General features: G+C 46.4%; 1 protein-coding gene across 1 annotated transcript; it reads left to right on the plus strand.

The window, feature by feature from the left end:
* Positions 1-670: 670 nt before the first annotated feature.
* LOC311103008 (EMILIN-1-A-like) lies at positions 671-18,216 on the plus strand (the record flags this gene model as incomplete). Its single annotated transcript, XM_084144503.1, has 7 exons — positions 671-678; positions 1,668-1,879; positions 2,009-4,462; positions 5,680-5,805; positions 5,938-5,955; positions 7,790-7,924; positions 17,865-18,216. 7 exons carry the CDS (start codon positions 671-673, stop codon positions 18,185-18,187), a joined length of 3,276 nt encoding a protein of 1,091 aa, XP_084000629.1. The 3' UTR covers positions 18,188-18,216.
* Between the last annotated feature and the right edge of the window lie 546 nt (positions 18,217-18,762).

Genomic DNA, 18,762 nt, shown 5'->3' on the forward strand with positions numbered 1-18,762 from the left:
CTGGGCAGCAGATGGCTGTGTATGAGCCTGAAGAATACAGCAAATACACAGGAAATAAAACAATACATGCCTGTTCATGTGAAGGCGGGATTAATTGTGAAACATTTATTTCCTTCTCGTTTTAAAGGGTGAAAATAAATAACGGTTTCTTCTGAACGCAGTCCAAGCAAAATGTGGAGACTGTCTGCGTGAGTGGAGCATGTGTTTGTTTGTCTGTTCTAATTGTTTTGACAATGCCTCAGGATCTCATTCTGGGGTTTGGCTTCGACGCTCCATTGCAACATACAGTACCAGCTGCTACAGCCTGAGGACTTCATTCAGGGATTTGCATACAGAGTATTCTCATCCATCAGAGACGGGAGTGTGGCTACCTGACCAATTAAAACACAGCTTGAGTTTCGATGAGGTTGATTATTAATATTGGGCCACTTGACTTGTGTATACAGTAATTCAATATATTTAGACCGTTGTCACAGATGTGCGCAATCAAGTGCAGTGCAATCCGTTTCCCCAATCCTGAAGGTTTTGTTCCTTTTTTTTTTTTAGATTCCATGATTAGGTAAAAGGAGATTGCGATGCATGCCTACCATGCCTAAGTCTTTCACAGTAGAGAGTGACAGATGGTTTTGATGCTGTGTTATACACGGAGAAGGAGCTGCTCATTGCAAACATGTCGAGGTCTGAAAAGCTTCCCTGTAAATGATTTAATCAACGTTGGTAGTCAGTTAATACAGAGGATTAGAATTACATCAAATGGCCCATCAGGGCGGAAACCAGCCTCCTATGTTTACGCTTTGTGTTCATGCCTCCGAGCCTGGGAACAATGTGAAAATCTCAAATTAAATGCAAATGTAATTTAGGGAGTTACTCGGCTTTGTGGCCTGTAATGACTGCGTTTGGATTGAGACACATAAACATTCTCCAAACAGGTCTTTGGCTGAGAGTTCAGGCTAACAGAATAGCCAACAGGATGTGTCTCCCGAGTGGCTTAGTGGTCTAAGGCACTGCATCGCAGTGCTAGCTGTGCCACTAGAGATCCTGGTTCGAATCCAGGCTCTGTCGTAGCCGGCCGCGACCGGTAGACCCATGGGGCGGCGCACAATTGGCTCAGCGTCGTCCAGGGTAGGGGAGGGAATGACCGGCAGGGATGTAGCTCAATTGGTAGAGCATGGCGTTTGCAATGCCAGGGTTGTGGGTTCGATTCCCATGGGGGGCCAGTATAAAAAAAAAAGATGTATGTACTCACTAACTGTAAGTCGCTCTGGATAAGAGCGTCTGCTAAATGACTAAAATGTAAATGTAAAAATAATAGCCAACAGAATAGCCAACAGAGTGACTTACCGTAGGGAGTACATTGTCAAACAGGTCCCCCGTGGGAATCAAACCCACAACCCTGGCGGTGTAAGCGTCTTGCTCTACCAACTGAGCCACACGGGACCATTACAAAACTTTGGTGAACGTGTCAGGGGCCAAAGGCAGATGTACAATAAGTTGACAATTACCACCAGTGACCAATTATAAATGCGTAGCATCAATAACATTTACATTTAGTTGACACTAGTCTTATCCAGTGCGAACCACAATAAGTGTATTCAACTAAGATAGGTGAGACAAACTCATTGTGAATCACTTCCACCATTGTTGTCGTTGTCTCCGATTCTCAATAGGTATCGAACGTATATGAAGCCGCGGTACAAGGTGACCTACAAGATGGTGACGGACATGGAGTGGACGTGTTGCCATGGTTACACCGGGGATGACTGTAACGAAGGGCCGAGCGGAGGGTCGGGGACCCAGATCGCCACAGCCAGACCCAAACCGTCCCGACCGGGACAGACCGGAACCAACACAGGTCATGGAGGACAGAGTGGGGGAGACGGTGGGTGTACGTTTACGTTCCTGCTCTCCCTCTTCTCATTCCTCCTCTTCAGTCCTTGTCTTCTCCATTTTTCATGGGAGCTCTCATCCTCTTATGACATAGTATAATAGTATTGTGTTTGTGTTCCAGGGCGAGGCGACAGCGACAAGATGCGGCAGCTGGAGGACAAGATCCAGAGCCTGACCAAGGACCTCCATGACCTGCAGTCCACGCTAAGGGGCATGAACGAACGCTTCCAGGAGGAGATGCGCAAACCGGGCTTCAGCGGCGGTGGCGCCAAGACCCCAGCGGACGCGGCCCAGCCGGAAATTAAGGACACCATCCACAGCATCCAGACCAAACTAGACCAGCTGGACAACCGGACCCAGGCCCACGACAAGACCCTGGTCAGCATCAACAACCACCTGGTCAATGGAAATGGCGGCAGCGGGAATGATCTCGGGGGTGGGGGTGGTGCTGGCGGGTCCTCTGGAGGCACCGGAGGGATTAGCGGCGGGAAACTCAACACGCTTAAAGAGGAGATCCTGAGGGAGCTGGAGAGAAGGGTGTCTCTGTCCTGCTCTTCCTGCCAGTCGGGGGTGGAGGACCTGCGGAGGCAGCAGCAGGGGGACAGGGAGAGGATCCGGGCGCTGGAGAAGCAGCTGAACTCCGTGGACGGACGATATCGCCAGAGCCTGGATGGCCTGCGCCGCGAGGTGACACGCTCCCAGGGCTGCTGCGACTCCGTCACCGACCTCAAGAACAGGGTCACAGATGCTGAGAGGACGATCAGCTCCATTTCAGAGAACTACGACGTCATCCAGAACCGCCTAGATAAGGAGCTAGGCAGTGGCGGCGGAGGTTTCGCAGGAGGTGGAGGTGGCTTTGGCCCTGGAGGTGATGGCTTTGGCCCTGGAGGTGGCAGCGGGTTACCCAGGGTGATAGAGGACAGGCTGGACGGTCGTCTGAGGGACCTTGAGAGGCGGGTGAACAGCACAATGCAGCACACAGAGGAGAGCTGCGTCGTCATAGAGAACGACCTGAAGGACTACTTCCACCGTGAGCTGGGCGACCTCCGGACCGTGTTCCTGGACCGTTTTGATGACCAGGGATACCGCATCGGAGACATAGAGCTAGACGTGGGCATTGTAAAGGACCGCGTGTCGGACCACGACAAGAAGCTGACCCGCCTGGAGAACTCCACGGTGCTACTAGACAAGAGTCTGACTGACTGTGGCTGTGGAGTAATAGGAGGAGGAGCTGGAGGAGGAGGAGTTGGAGGAGGTGGAAGAGGAGATGGAGGAGGAAGAGGAGGAACTGGAGGAACAGCGGGAATTGGAGGGAGAGGAGATGGAGGTGGAGCAGGAGAAGGAGGAAGGGGAGATGTAGGAGGAACGGGAGGAACAGGAACCGAAGGAAGGAGAGATGGAGGAAGAGGAGGAACAGGGGGAACCGGAGGAGGATGGGGTGGAGCTGGAGGGGACGGAGGAAACGATTATGAGGGAGACTCTGTGAAGTCTATCACCTGGAGGGTGGTGGCCAATGAGGACGAGATCCGCCGTTTCGACACGCGGATCAAGGACCTGTCTGTATCGGGCGACTCCCTCATGGACAAAGTGGTGGACCTCAGCCACGACATCCGCAAGATCAAAGCCTTGACCGGAGACAACGGCGAGCACTTCAACCGCATCATCACAGAGATCGAGACGCTGGGGCGCGGCATGGACGACTGTGACATCTGTGGAAGAGTGGAAGACGAGTTGAAGAAGCTGAAGAACCACACCCTGAACCACTGGGAGAAGGACATCAACGCCATCCGGAACCGGGTGGATTCGGACCAAAGCTCCTGCTCCCAGGTGTGCTCCACACTACAGGAAGAGGTAGGGAAACTCCGGGAGGAGGTGGGGAAGTGTAGCGACCAGTGTAAGATCCACCTGGAGACCCCAACAACAGGAGGTGGCACTGGAGGAGGAGGCCTGGATGACCCTGAGAAGCCCCTGGACGGTCACAGTGTGATCGGAGGCATGTCCAACAACGGCCACCTCAAGTCCCTGCATGGCGAACTGTCCGAGGTCATCCTGACCTTCAGCTCCATCAACGACACACTGAGGGGCCTGGAGCACACAGTGCAGAAACATGGCAGCGTCATCACCGACCTGGGCAACACCAAGGACAAGATCATCTCTGAGCTGGACAAGATACAGCAGGAGGTGACTGAGCACATCGAGAAGAGCCGCGACCGCTTCGACGGGGTGGATCGCGATGTGCGCCGCTTCGAGAGAACCCTAGTGGTGGAGGTGGGCGACTGCAAGCGATCTGGCGATGGCCTGGAGAAGAGGCTGTCCAAGATGGAGGGCGTGTGCGGACGGCTGGACGGCGTCTCCAACTCGCTCCAGAGGATCAAGGAGGGGCTGAACAAGCACGTGTCGGGCCTGTGGAACTGTGTGAACGGTCTGAACGCCACGGTCATCTCCCATGGAGGGTTCATTGAGAACATCCAGACCACTCAGCTGGATGGGATCCACGGGAAGATCAAGAACATCAACTCCTCCGTCAGCCACATCCTCAAGGAGTTCCAGAATCTTTCGGAACAGGACCTGACTGGTGAGTGTGTTGACTTGACATGGTATTCCTTTCAGATAGGTTATGATCTAGACCAGGGCTCTCCAACCCTGTTCCTGGAGAGCTACCCTCCTGTAGGTTTACACCAGGGCTCTCCAACCCTGTTCCTGGAGAGCTACCCTCCTGTAGGTTTACACCAGGGCTCTCCAATCCTGTTCCTGGAGAGCTGCCCTCCTGTAGGTTTTTACTCCACCTCTGTTCCTGGAGAACTACAGTCATGGAGGTGCGCTTGATTAGGGTTGGAGTGAAAACCTAGAGGACGGTAGCTCTCCAGAAACAGGGTTGGAGAGCCCTGATCTAGATCCAATGTTGTAACTACAGGATTTCCATTGAGTTCATACTGAAATTTATATAGTTCTCTTTTGATTAAACGTATCCTCTCTCTCTCATGTTCTGCTTTGTAGGTGTGCAGTTGGTTAGAGGTTTGAATGGTACACAACTTTTGGTAAAACTGTACTAAAACCGTCATGTGTCTTAAACGCTAGACTAACCTTGTCCTGTCTATACTTGACCAGTCTACGAGACAGCACATCCAGTGGGTAGAAGGACACAATGAACACTAGTGTAAATGTAAAGTCTCAAGTAACACATTTGCACCCAAGTGTCAACATACAGAACAGCGCTAGCGACAATAAACACAGAGGCCCATCGAACAACACCAAGAAACAGACCGATGATTACACAAACATTCATAATCCAATAATTAAAACTAACAGTGTCTATTTGTGTAGTATGTGAGTTTCACACATGTTAAATGGTGGCCTGCTATTATTGTGTCTGTCTGTTATGCAGCCTTTCATAACACTCCTCGAGGCTTCTCAGGTTGCACATGTCTCAGTGTTCAAATAATCTGATGCTTCTGTGTCTGGAGGGAACAATGGCAAAGCTGTATTATATTTCATAATACCTCATTCGGTGACATATCTGAAAGAGAAAACTCCTCCACTGTATTGTTATGTGTTTTTTTCTGGAATGTGTTCTATGTTCTGTGTCCCCTGAATGGCCGTCTTCGGGTGAACTTTGATTATTTCAGTTAAATATATGTAAATAATTAAAGTTACTTAAATTATTAAATTACTGAAATAACTTAAATAAATACGTAATATTTAAATTATAACATGTATTGATTATTCAACTACTTAATTTTTTTTAAAATTTGAAGTTATTAACATTGTTGTCATTGCATCCCACCACCCCAGGCCTGCCTGGTCCTCCAGGTCCCTCTGGGGAGAGAGGGTTTCAAGGGATGCCTGGCGCTAACGGGCCCCAAGGCAGGGATGGACCCCAGGGCAGGCAGGGAGAGAACGGGCCCAGAGGACCACCAGGTTAACAGGAACCATACAAGCCCTTTATAATTTTTATGCCTCAGGAAATGTTTTTATATGTGTATATGTTGATGTTTGACTGAACGGTTTGAATCAGTCTGACTCGTCTCTTCCTCTCTTTTTTCACTCCAGGCCTCAAAGGTGAACAAGGTATGTTCATGTTTCATTATTTCCATTTGAGTTCTACTGTTAGCAATGTGCTAATGCAGTCAACAGTGCTGTGTGTTACATGCCATTACATAACATGAGTATTGCTGAGGGTCATTAACAGTCAGGGTGAATGGAGTTCGGTGTAAGTTTGTGTGGGGGTCACCGTATAGGTCAGAGGTCAGCATTGGGCCAATGAGAACATGAATCCTCAGAGGCAGCCAGGAAATGTGCACATAGTGCTTCCTGGGTCAGCTTGAAGGTAACATGTGGTGATTGTGAGATACGTACATAATGCGGCCATTAGCTTGTATGGGTGTGTGTGTGTGTGCACGTGCTTGTGTGTTTGTGTGTGTGTGTGTGTATGCACGTGTCCCTTTGTGTGTGTGTGTTTTCTTGTGAAGCTAGAGTTGTTGGCCCCTTTTTGTTTTACATAACCTGTAACATTCCTATCATGAAGGCAGCTGCATCTGAACTATACTGACCAAAAATATAAACGCAACATGTAAAGTGTCGGTCCCATGTTACATGAGCTGAAATAAAAGATCCCAGAAATGTTCCATACGCACAAAAAAGCTTATTTCTCTCAAATGTTGTGCACACATTTGTTTACATCTTTGTTAGTGACCATTTCTCCTTTGCAAAGATAATCCATCCACCTGTCAGGTGTGGCATATCAAGAAGCTGATTAAATAGCATGATCATTACACAGGTGCACCTTGTGCTGGGGACAACGATGGCCACTGGCACACTGGAGACGTGTGCTCTTCACAGATGAATCCCGGTTTCAACTGTACTGGGCAGATGGCAGACAGCATGTATGGCGTCGTGTGGGCGAGCGGTTTGCTAATGTCAACGTTATTAAACGTTGTGAACAGAGTGCCCCATGGTGGCGGTGGGGTTATGGTATGGGCAGGCATAAGCTACGTACAACGAACACAATTGTATTTTATTGATGGCAATTTGAATGCACAGAGATACCGTGACGAGATCCTGAGGCCCATTGTCGTGTCATTCATCTGCCGCCATCACCTCATCTTTCAGCATGATAATGCACAGCCCCATGTTGCAAGGATCTATACACAATTCCTGGAAGCAGAAAATGTCCCAGTTTTTCCATGACCAGACATGTCACCCTTTGAGCAAGTTTGGGATGCTCTGGATCGACGTGTACGACAGCGTGTTCCAGTTCCCGCCAATATCCAGCAACTTTGCACAGCTATTGAAGAGGAGTGGGACAACATTCCACAGGCCACAATCAACAGCTTGATCACTCGATGTGAAGGAGATGTGTCGCGCTACATGAGGCAAATGATGGTCACACCATATACTGACTGGTTTTCTGATCCACGCCCCTACTTTTTTAAAAGTTATCTGTGACCAACAGATGCATATCTTTATTCCCAGTCATGTGAAATCCATAGATTAGGGCCTAATTAACTTATTTCAATTGACTGATTTCCTTATATGAACTGTAACTCAGTGAAATCTTTGAAATTGTTGTTGACTTACAGTCATGTGTGCATACATTTTTACGTATGGGTAGTCCCGGGGATCGAACCCACTACCCTGGCATTACAAGCACCATGCTCTACCAATTGAGCTACAAAGGACCACGTTTCTAGGGGATGTAACCGTGTTGAAAAAACGTCTCTCTCGCTGTGTTCCCTACACATTGTTTACTTTGCCATTTTGTCTGTAATGAACAGTGAAAATTGATTTCCTCATGTCAGAACAATTAAGTGAAATATCATACATGGTTTAGAAAATAACCATGCTCTCTCTCCACTTCTGTTTATTTTTTTTCTGAGATGTTGTTGTAATTTTTTTTCTCCAGGTATGCCAGGTGCCGATGCCAACGTGCCCAAACTGTCCTTCTCTGTCGCTCTCACCTACCCCATGCTCAGCGCTGGCACCATCGTCTTCGACAAGATCTTTGTCAACGAGGGAGAGTTCTATGACCCGCGGACAGGTACTGAATAGATAGGCCTTGCTGTTGTTTTAGGGTTCACAAACATGATCAGTGCATACTACTGATACTAATACTACTACTGATACCAATGTGTACTGTGAAGAGACACACGCAGGCACATACACACCCACGATAACATACGCACTATACACACACGTACACATGGATTTTGTGTTGTAGATATGTGGTAGTAGAGTAGGTGCCTGAGGGCACACACTTAGTGTGTTGTGAAATGTATTGTAATGTTTTTAGTTGTATATAACTGCATTAATTTTGCTGGACCCCAGGAAGAGTAGCTGCTGCCTTGGCAGGAACTAATGGGGATCCATAATAAATACAAACACAAATACAAATACTGTAAGTTCAATATACACTACCGTTCAAAAGTATGGGGACACTGAGAAATGTCCTTGTTTTCCATGAAAACTTACGTTTTTCAACCACTCCACAAATGTCTTGTTAACAAACTATAGTTTTGGCAAGTCGGTTAGGACATCTACTTTGTGCATGAAACAAGTAATTTTTCCAGCAATTGTTCACAGAGATTATTTCACTTATAATTCACTGTATCACAATTCCAGTGGGTCAGAAGTTTACATACACTAAGTTGACTGTGCCTTTAAACAGCTTGGAAAATTCCAGAAAATGATGTCATGGCTTTAGAAGCTTCTGATAGGCTAATTGACATCATTTGAGGCAATTGGAGGTGTACCTTTGAATGTATTTCAAGGCCTACCTTCACACTCAGTGCCTCTTTGCTTGACATCATGGAAAAATCAAAAGAAATCAGCCAAGACCTCAGAAAAAAAATTGTAGACCTCCACAAGTCTGGTACATCCTTGGGAGCAATTTCCAAACACCTGAAGATACCACATTCATCTGTACAAACAATGGTACGCAAGTATAAACACCATGGGACCACGCAGCCGTCATACCGCTCAGGAAGGAGACGTGTTCTGTCTCCTAGAGATGATCGTACTTTGGTGCGAAAAGTGCAAATCAGTCCCAGAACAACAGCAAAGGACCTTGTGAAGATGCTGGAGGAAACAGGTACAAAAGTATCTATATCCACAGTAAAACGAGTCCTATATCGACATAACCTGAAAGGCCGCTCAGCAAGGAAGAAGCCACTGCTCCAAAACCGTTATAAAAAAGCCAGACTGCGGTTTGCAACTGCACATGGGGACAAAGATCGTACTTTTTGGAGAAATGTCACATTTTACATTTACATTTTAGTCATTTAGCAGACGCTCTTATCCAGAGCGACTTACAGTTAGCACATACATTATTTTATCGAACCCACAACCCTGGCGTTGCAAACGCCATGCTCTACCAACTGAGCTACATCCCCTGCCGGCCATTCCCTCCCCTACCCTGGACGACGCTGGGCCAATTGTGCGCCGCCTCTGGTCTATTGAAACAAAAATAGAACTGTTTGGCCATAATGACCATCGTTATGTTTGGAGGAGAAAGGGGGATGCTTGCAAGCCGAAGAACACCATCCCAACCATGAAGCACAGGGGTGGCAGCATCATGCTGTGGGGGTGCTTTGCTGCAGGAGGGACTGGTGCACTTTACAAAATAGATGGCATCATGAGGAAGGAAAATTATGTGGATACAGTGAGGGAAAAAAGTATTTGATCCCCTGCTGATTTTGTACGTTTGCCCACTGACAAAGACTTTATCAGTCTATAATTTTAATGGTAGGTTTATTTGAACAGTGAGAGACCGAATAACAACAAAAAAATCCAGAAAAACGCATGTCAAAAATGTTATAAATTGATTTGCATTTTAATGAGGGAAATTAGTATTTGACCCCTCTGCAAAACATGACTTAGTACTTGGTGGCAAAACCCTTGTTAGCGATCACAGAGGTCAGATGTTTCTTGTAGTTGGCCACCAGGTTTGCACACATCTCAGGAGGGATTTTGTCCCACTCCTCTTTGCAGATCTTCTCCAAGTCATTAAGGTTTTGAGGCTGACGTTTGGCAACTCGAACCTTCAGCTCCCTCCACAGATTTTCTATGGGATTAAGGTCTGGAGACTGGCTAGGCCACTCCAGGACCTTAATGTGCTTCTTCTCGAGCCACTCATAAGTTGCCTTGGCCGTGTGTTTTGGGTCATTGTCATGCTGGAATACCCATCCACGACCCATTTTCAATGCCCTGGCTGAGGGAAGGAGGTTCTCACCCAAGATTTGACGGTACATGGCCCCGTCCATCATCCCTTTGATGCGGTGAAGTTGTCCTGTCCCCTTAGCAGAAAAACACCTCCAAAGCATAATGTTTCCACCTCCTTGTTTGACGGTGGGGATGGTGTTCTTGGGGTCATAGGCAGCATTCCTCCTCCTCCAAACACGGCGAGTTGAGTTGATGCCAAAGAGCTCGATTTTGGTCTCATCTGACCACAACACTTTCCCCCAGTTCTCTTCTGAATCATTCAGATGTTCACTGGCAAACTTCAGACGGGCCTGTGTATGTGCTTTCTTGAGCAGGGGGACCTTGCGGGTGCTGCAGGATTTCAGTCCTTCACAGCGTAGTGTGTTACCAATTGTTTTCTTGGTGACTATGGTCCCAGCTGCCTTGAGATCATTGACAAGATCCTCCCGTGTAGTTCTGGTCTGATTCTTCACCGTTCTCATGATCATTGCAACTCCACGAGGTGAGATCTTGCATGGAGCCCCAGGCCGAGGGAGATTGACAGTTCTTTTGTGTTTCTTCCATTTGCGAATAATCGCACCAACTGTTGTCACCTTCTCTCCAAGCTGCTTGGCGATGGTCTTGTAGCCCATTCCAGCCTTGTGTAGGTCTACAATCTTGTCCCTGACATCCTTGGAGAGCTCTTTGGTCTTGGCCATGGTGGAGCGTTTGGAATCTGATTGATTGCTTCTGTGGACAGGTGTCTTTTATACAGGTAACAAACTGAGATTAGGAGCACTCCCTTTAAGAGTGTGCTCATAATCTCAGCTCGTTACCTGTATAAAAGACACCTGGGAGCCAGAAATCTTTCTGATTGATAAGGGGTCAAATACTTATTTCCCTCATTAAAATGCAAATCAATTTACAAAAAAATTTACATGCGTTTTTCTGGATTTTTTTGTTGTTATTCTGTCTCTCACTGTTCAAATAAACCTACCATTAATATTATAGACTGATCATTTCTTTGTCAGTGGGCAAACGTACAAAATCAGCAGGGGATCAAATACTTTTTTCCCTCACTGTATATTGAAGCAACATCTCAAGACATCAGTCAGGAAGTTAAAGCTTGGTCGCAAATGGGTCTTCCAAATGGACAATAACCCCAAGCATACTTCCAAAGCTGTGGTACAATGGCTTAAGGACAACAAAGTCAAGGTATTGGAGTGGCCATCACAAAGCCCTGACCTCAATCCTATAGAACATTTGTGGGCAGAACTGAAAAAGCGTGTGCGAGCAAGGAGGCCTACAAACCTGACTCAGTTACACCAGCTCTGTCAGGAGGTATGGGCCAAAATTCACCCAACTTATTGTGGAAAGCTTGTGGAAGGCTACCCGAAACGTTTGACCCAAGGTAAGCAATTTAAAGGCAATGCTACCAAATACTAATTGACCCAGTTGGAATGTGATGAAAGAAAAAAAAGCTGAAATAAATAATTCTCTCTACTATTATTCTGACATTTCACATTCTTAAAATAAAATGGTGATCCTAACTGACCTAAAACAGGGACTTAAATGTCAGGAATTGTGAAAAACTGAGTTTAAAGGTATTTGGCTAAGGTGTATGTAAACTTCCGACTTCAACTGTACATGAAATGAGTTTGAATAGGAAAAATAGCAAAATGCATAGGAAATGTAGTCATTGACAAGGTTAGAAATAATGATTTTTAATTGAAAAAATAATTGTGTCCTTCAAACTTTGCTTTCGTCAAAGAATCCTCCATTTGCAGCAATTACAGCCTTGCAGACCTTTGGCATTCTACTTGTCAATTTGTTGAGGTAATCTGAAGATATTTCACCCAATGCTTCCTGAAGCACCTCCCACAAGTTGGATTGGCTTGATGGGCACTTCTTACGTACCATACGGTCAAGCTGCTCCCACAACAGCTCAATAGGGTTGAGATCTGGTGACTGTGCTGACTGCTTCTTCCCTAAATAGTTATTGCATAGTTTGGAGCTGTGCTTTGGGTCATTGGCCTGTTGTAGGAGGAAATTGGCTCCAATCAATCGCTGTCCACAGGATATGGCATGGCGTTGCAAAACGGAGTGATAGCCTTCCTTCTTCAAGATCCCTTTTACCATGTACAAATCTCCCACTTTACCACCACCAACGCACCCCCAGACCATCACATTGCCTCCACCATGCTTGACAGATGGCATCAAGCACTCCTCCAGCATATTTTCATTTGGTCTGCGTCTCACAAATGCTACTTTGTGATCCGAACACCTCAAACTTCGATTCGTCTGTCCATAACACTTTTTTCCAATCTTCCTCTGTCCAGTGTCTGTGTTCTTTTGCCCATCTTAATCTTTCCTTTTTATTGGCCAGTCTGAGATATGGCTTTTTCTTTGCAACTCTGCCTAGAAGGTCAGCATCCCGGAGTCGCCTCTTCACTGTTGACGTTGAGACTGGTGTTTTGTGGGTACTATTTAATGAAGTTGCCAGTTGAGGACCTGTGAGGCGTCTGTTTCTCAAACTAGACACTCTAATGTATTTGTCCTCTTGCTCAGTTGTGCACCGGGGCCTCCCACTCCTCTTTCTATTCTGGTAAGAGCCAGTTTGCGCTGTTCTGTGAAGGGAGTAGTAAACAGCGTTGTACGAGATCTTCAGTTTCTTGGCAATTTCTTACATGGAATAGCCTTCATTTCTCAGAATAAGAATAGACAGATGAGTTTCAGAAGAAAGTTATTTGTTTCTGGCCATTTTGAGCCTGTATCGAACCCACAATTGCTGATGCTCCAGATACTCAACTAGCTTCAAGAAGGCCAGTTTTATTGCTTCTTTAATCAGCACAACAGTTTTCAGCTGTGCTAACATAATTGCAAAAGGGTTTTCTAATGATGAATTAGCCTTTAAAAATGATAAACTTGGATTAGCAAACACAACGTGCCACTGGAACACAGGACTGATGGTTGATAATAATGGGCCTCTGTACGCCTATGTAGATATTCCATTAAAAATCAGCCGTTTCCAGCTACAATGGCTATTTACAACATTAACAATGTCTAAACTGTATTTCAGATCAATTTGATGTTATTTTAATGGACAAAAAAATTGCTTTTCTTTCCAAAAAAAAAAGGACATTTCTAAGTGACCCCAAACTTTTGAATGGTAGTGTACATGTGAAGAGGATTGAAACATGAACCTCATACTCACAAGGTACAGCAGTTAGTTACGTTATTGTTTTAGATAATGTACAATGAGCCAACTGTAAAACCAAGCCATAAACCTAAACAAGCAACTGTTTGCTATATATATATATTTTTTATTTTATTTCACCTTTATTTAACCAGGTAAGCCAGTTGAGAACAAGTTCTCATTTACAACTGCGACCTGGCCAAGATAAAGCAAAGCAGTGTGATAAAAATAACACAGAGTTACATATGGGGTAAAAAAACATAAAGTCAAAAATACAACAGAAAATATATATACAGTGTGTACAAATGTAGCAAGTTATGGAGGTAAGGCAATAAATAGGCTATAGTGCAAAATAATTACAATAGTATTAACACTGGAATGCTAGATGTGCAAGAGATTATGTGCAAATAGAGATACTGGGGTGCAAAAGAGCAAAATAAATAACAATATAGGGATGAGGTAGTTGGGTGGGCTAATTTCAGATGGGCTGTGTACAGGTGCAGTGATCAGTAAGGTGCTCTGACAACTGATGCTTAAAGTTAGTGAGGGAGATAAGAGTCTCCAGCTTCAGAGATTTTTGCAATTCGTTCCAGTCATTGGCAGCAGAGAACTGGAAGGAATGGCGGCCAAAGGAGGTGTTGGCTTTGGGAATGACCAGTGAGATATACCTGCTGGAGCGCAGACTACGGGTGGGTGCTGCTATGGTGACCAATGAGCTAAGATAAAGCGGGGTTTTGCCTAGCAGTGATTTATAGATGGCCTGGAGCCAGTGGGTTTGACGACGAACATGTAGTGAGGACCAGCCAACAAGAGCGTACAGGTCACAGTGGTGGGTAGTGTATGGGGCTTTGGTGACAAAACGGATGGCACTGTGATAGACTACATCCAATTTGCTGAGTAGAGTGTTGGAGGCTATTTTGTAAATGACATCGCCGAAGTCAAGGATCGGTAGGATAGTCAGTTTTACGAGGGCATGTTTGGCAGCATGAGTGAAGGAGGCTTTGTTGCGAAATAGGAAGCCGATTCTAGATTTAACTTTGGATTGGAGATTATTTATGTGAGTCTGGAAGGAGAGTTTACAGTCTAACCAGACACCTAGGTATTTGTAGTTGTCCACATACTCTAGGTCAGACCCGTCGAGAGTGGTGATTCTAGTCGGGTGGGCGGGTGCCAGCAGCATTCGATTGAAAAGCATGCATTTAGTTTTACTAGTGTTTAAGAGCAGTTGGAGGCTACTGAATGAGTGTTGTATGGCATTGAAGCTCGTTTGGAGGTTTGTTAACACAGTGTCCAATGAAGGGCCAGATGTATACAAAATGGTGTCGTCTGCGTAGAGGTGGATCTGAGAGTCACCAGCAGCAAGAGCGACATCATTGATATACACTGAGAAAAGTGTCGGCCCAAGAATTGAACCCTGTGGCACCCCCATAGACTGCCATAGGTCCAGACAACAGGCCCTCCGATTTGACACACTGAACTCTATCTGAGAAGTAGTTGGTGAACCAGGCGAGGCAGTCATTTGAGAAACCAAGGCTATTTAGTCTGCCAATAAGAATGCGGTGGTTGACAGAGTCGAAAGCCTTGGCCAGGTCGATGAAGACGGCTGCACAGTACTGTCTATTATCAATCGCGGTTATAATAGTTTAGGACCTTGAGCGTGGCTGAAGTGCACCCATGACCAGCTCGGAAACCGGATTGCATAGCGGAGAAGGTACGGTGGTATTCGAAATGGTCGGTTATCTGTTTGTTAACTTGGCTTTCAAATACTTTCGAAAGGCAGGGCAGGATGGATATAGGTCTGTAGCAGTTTGGATCTAGAGTGTCACCCCCTTTGAAGAGGGGGATGACCGCGGCAGCTTTCCAATCTCTGGGGATCTCAGACGTTATGAAAGAGAGGTTGAACAGACTAGTAATAGGGGTTGCGACAATTTCGGCGGCTAGTTTTAGAAAGAAAGGGTCCAGATTGTCTAGCCCAGCTGATTTGTAGGGGTCCAGATTTTGCAGCTCTTTCAGAACATCAGCTGTCTGAATTTGTGTGAAGGAGAAGCGGTGGGGGGGCATGGGCAAGTTGCAGCGGAGGGTGCAGAGTTGGTGGCTGGGGTAGTGGTAGCCAGATGGAAAGCATGGCCAGCCGTAGCAAAATGCTTGTTGAAATTCTCGATTATTGTAGATTTATCGGTGGTGATAGTGTTTCGTAGCCTCAGTGCAGTGGGCAACTGGGAGGAAGTGCTCTTATTCTCCATGGACTTTACAGTGTCCCAAAACTTTTTGGAGTTAGTGCTACAGGATGCAAATTTCTGTTTGAAATAGTTAGCCTTTGCTTTCCTGACTGCTTGTGTATATTGGTTCCTAACTTCCCTGAAAAGTTGCATATCGCGGGGGCTATTTGATGCTAATGCAGTACGCCACAGGATGTTTTTGTGCTGGTCAAGGGCAGTCAAGTCTGAGGAGAACCAGGGGATATATCGGTTCTTAGTTCTGTATTTTTTGAATGGGGCATGTTTATTTAAGATTGAGAGGAAATTACTTTTAAGGAACAACCAGGCATCCTCTACTGACGGAATGAGATCTATATCCATCCAGGATACCTGGGCTAGGTCAATTAGGAAGGCCTGCTCGCTAAAGTGTTTTAGGGAGCGTTTGACAGTGATGAGGGGTGGTCGTTTGACCGCGGACCTGTTACGGACGCAGGCAATAAGGCAGTGATCGCTGAGATCCTGGTTGAAGACAGCTGAGGTGTATTTAGAGGGTATGTTAGTCAGGATGATATCTATGAGGGTACCCATGTTTACGGATTTAGGGTTGTACCTGGTAGGTTCGTTGATAATTTGCGTGAGATTGAGGGCATCTAGTTTGGATTGTAGGATGGCCGGGGTATTAAGCATATCCCAATTTAGGTCACCAAGCAGTACGAACTCTGAGGATAAATGGGGGGCAATCAATTCACATATGGTGTCCAGGGCACAGCTGGGGGCTGAGGGGGGTCTGTAGCAAGCGGCAACAGTGAGAGGCTTATTTCTGGAAAGGTGGATTTTTAGAAGTAGAAGCTCAAACTGTTTGGGCACAGACCTGGATAGTATGATAGAGCTCTGCAGGCTATCTCTACAGTAGATTGCAACTCCACCCTCTTTGGCAGTTCTATCTAGACGGAAAATGTTATAGTTGGGGATGGAAATTTCAGAATTTTTGGTGGCCTTCCTGAGCCAGGATTCAGACACTGCTAGAACATCAGGGTTGGCGGAGTGTGCTAACGCAGTGAATAACTCAAACTTAGGAAGTAGACTTCTGATATTTACGTGCAGGAAACCAAGACTTTTGCGATTACAGAAGTCAGCAAATGATAGCGCCTGGGGAGTAGGAGTGATACTGAGGGCTGCAGGGCCTGGGTTAGCCTCTACATCACCAGAGGAACAGAGGAGGACTAGAATAAGGATACGGCTAAAGGCTTTAAGAACTGGTCTTCTAGTGCGTTGGGTACATAGAATAAAGGGGGCAGATTTCCAGGTGTTGTAGAAAAGATTCAGGGCATTATGTACAGACAAGGATATGGAAGGATATGAGTAAAGTGGACGTAAACCTAAGCGTTGGGTAACAATGAAAGAGATAGCATCACTGGAGGCACCAATTGAGTCGGTCTCCGCGTGTATGGGGGGTGGGACAAATGAGCTATCTAAGGCAGGTTTAGCTGGGCTGGGGGATCTACAGTGAAATAGTACAATTAGAAATAACCGAAACAACAATAAGCTAACCATGTTTGGGCTGAAGCTAAACATAAACAGGATGTAGTACCGTAAAAAGGAACAGTCCAGCAGACATCAGCTGTATAGCTGAGTTATCATAAGGTCCGGTGAACAGCAATAGGATAGTTCGGAGGCTGCTAAAGCACTAGCGAGTAAGAGGCCACGGCTAGCGTGTGCTAGCGGGCCGGGGCTAGCAGATGGAATCTTCGTGGTCGATGTCGTAACCACATCAGACGATTTCGTCGGCAGACCAGTCGTGTAGGATCGGCAGGGCTCCGTGTCAACACTAGGTGGTCCCGTCCGGTTGACAGAGAGCCGGGAGATGGGCCTAGCTCAGGATGATTAGCCAGACCACAGCGTCCATTTTGTTGCAGCTAGCTGGTAGCGATGAATCCGGAGTTAAAGGTCCAGTGATTCAGTGATTCCGGCAGAAAAACTGATATGTTCTGGGTCGATAAGCGCTGTGCAGACTGGCCGAATAATAGTCCAGACTAGAGCTGGCTGGTGAGTGGTGCAGGCCACGGACAATGGTGAAAAACTGCTAACAGTAGCTGATAGCAAGTAGCTAGTTAGCTGGCTAGCTAGTTTCAACTGGAGATTCTAGATAAAAGGTAAGTCAATAATAGAATCCGTTCCACATTGAGTGAGGCGGGTTGCAGGAAAGTATATTTTATAGAAGGATGAAAAGTCTGATAGGGAAATATGTATGAAAAATACAAAAAAAACAGGGTGTTTACAGGCTATTTACAGATACACGACAAAAACAGAACTGCACTACTACGCCATCTTGGATATTTTCGTGTACAACATCAGTGAGTATGTTAAGCTAATGCTAACCTCACTATCTCTGTCTCTGTGTTACCCAGGCATCTTCACAGCGCCCATTGATGGCCGCTACTTCTTCAGTGCAATCCTGACTGGCCACAAGAACGAGAAGATTGAGGCGGTGCTGTCCAAGTCCAACTACGGCATGGCCCGTGTGGACTCCGGGGGATACCAGCCAGAGGGCCTGGAGAACAAGCCGGTAGCCGAGGCCAAGATCACCCCTGGCTCCCTGGCCGTGTTCAACATCATCCTGCCCCTCCAGGCTGGAGACACAGTCTGCATTGACCTGGTCATGGGCAGGCTGGCCCACTCCGTAGAGCCTCTCACCATCTTCAGTGGAATGCTGCTGTATGAACAGGTGTAAGCCAGCGGGACAGAAGATCACCCTGGTTCTCCATCTGGAACATGAGAGAGGGAGAGGAAGGAAGAAACGGAAGAGGGACGAGGAAAGGGAGAGAAGAGAGGGGTTGGGGTTGGTCCCCTCCTGGACTGTTTAGACTCACGGTTTGAATTGACAACTGCTTTTCAAAGCAAAACGACAGGGCCAGAGAACGAGGTGGAATGACTTTATAACGACTTGTGAAACACGGGAACGAACGAGAACTAGGACACGACGACAACGACAGAAACGTGTTTCTCCCTCCGTGTTATTTCTGGCCCTCTGATGTTGTGAGACCAGGTGAATTGCTTGAATAAACACAGGATATACTATAAACTGAGCAGCAGACTGAGAGACTTCGCCCTTCATTTTTTTACCTAGCTCGTCCAGTATTTGGAGAGGTGTTTTCACACCAAATTTGTAGCTAATACTGCAGGATTGTTCTACGGTTATTGTTATTACTATGCCCCTGTTTCTATATTACTCACTCCAGGCATGGGGCTCAGAGTACAGTAGTCCTCCGTGCGCCACTGCCGACCATAAAGTCTCCTTGACATCCC

Source organism: Coregonus lavaretus, assembly GCF_964263955.1.
Source record: "Coregonus lavaretus genome assembly, chromosome: 27".
In the NCBI taxonomy this organism is placed as follows: Eukaryota; Metazoa; Chordata; class Actinopteri; order Salmoniformes; family Salmonidae; genus Coregonus; species Coregonus lavaretus.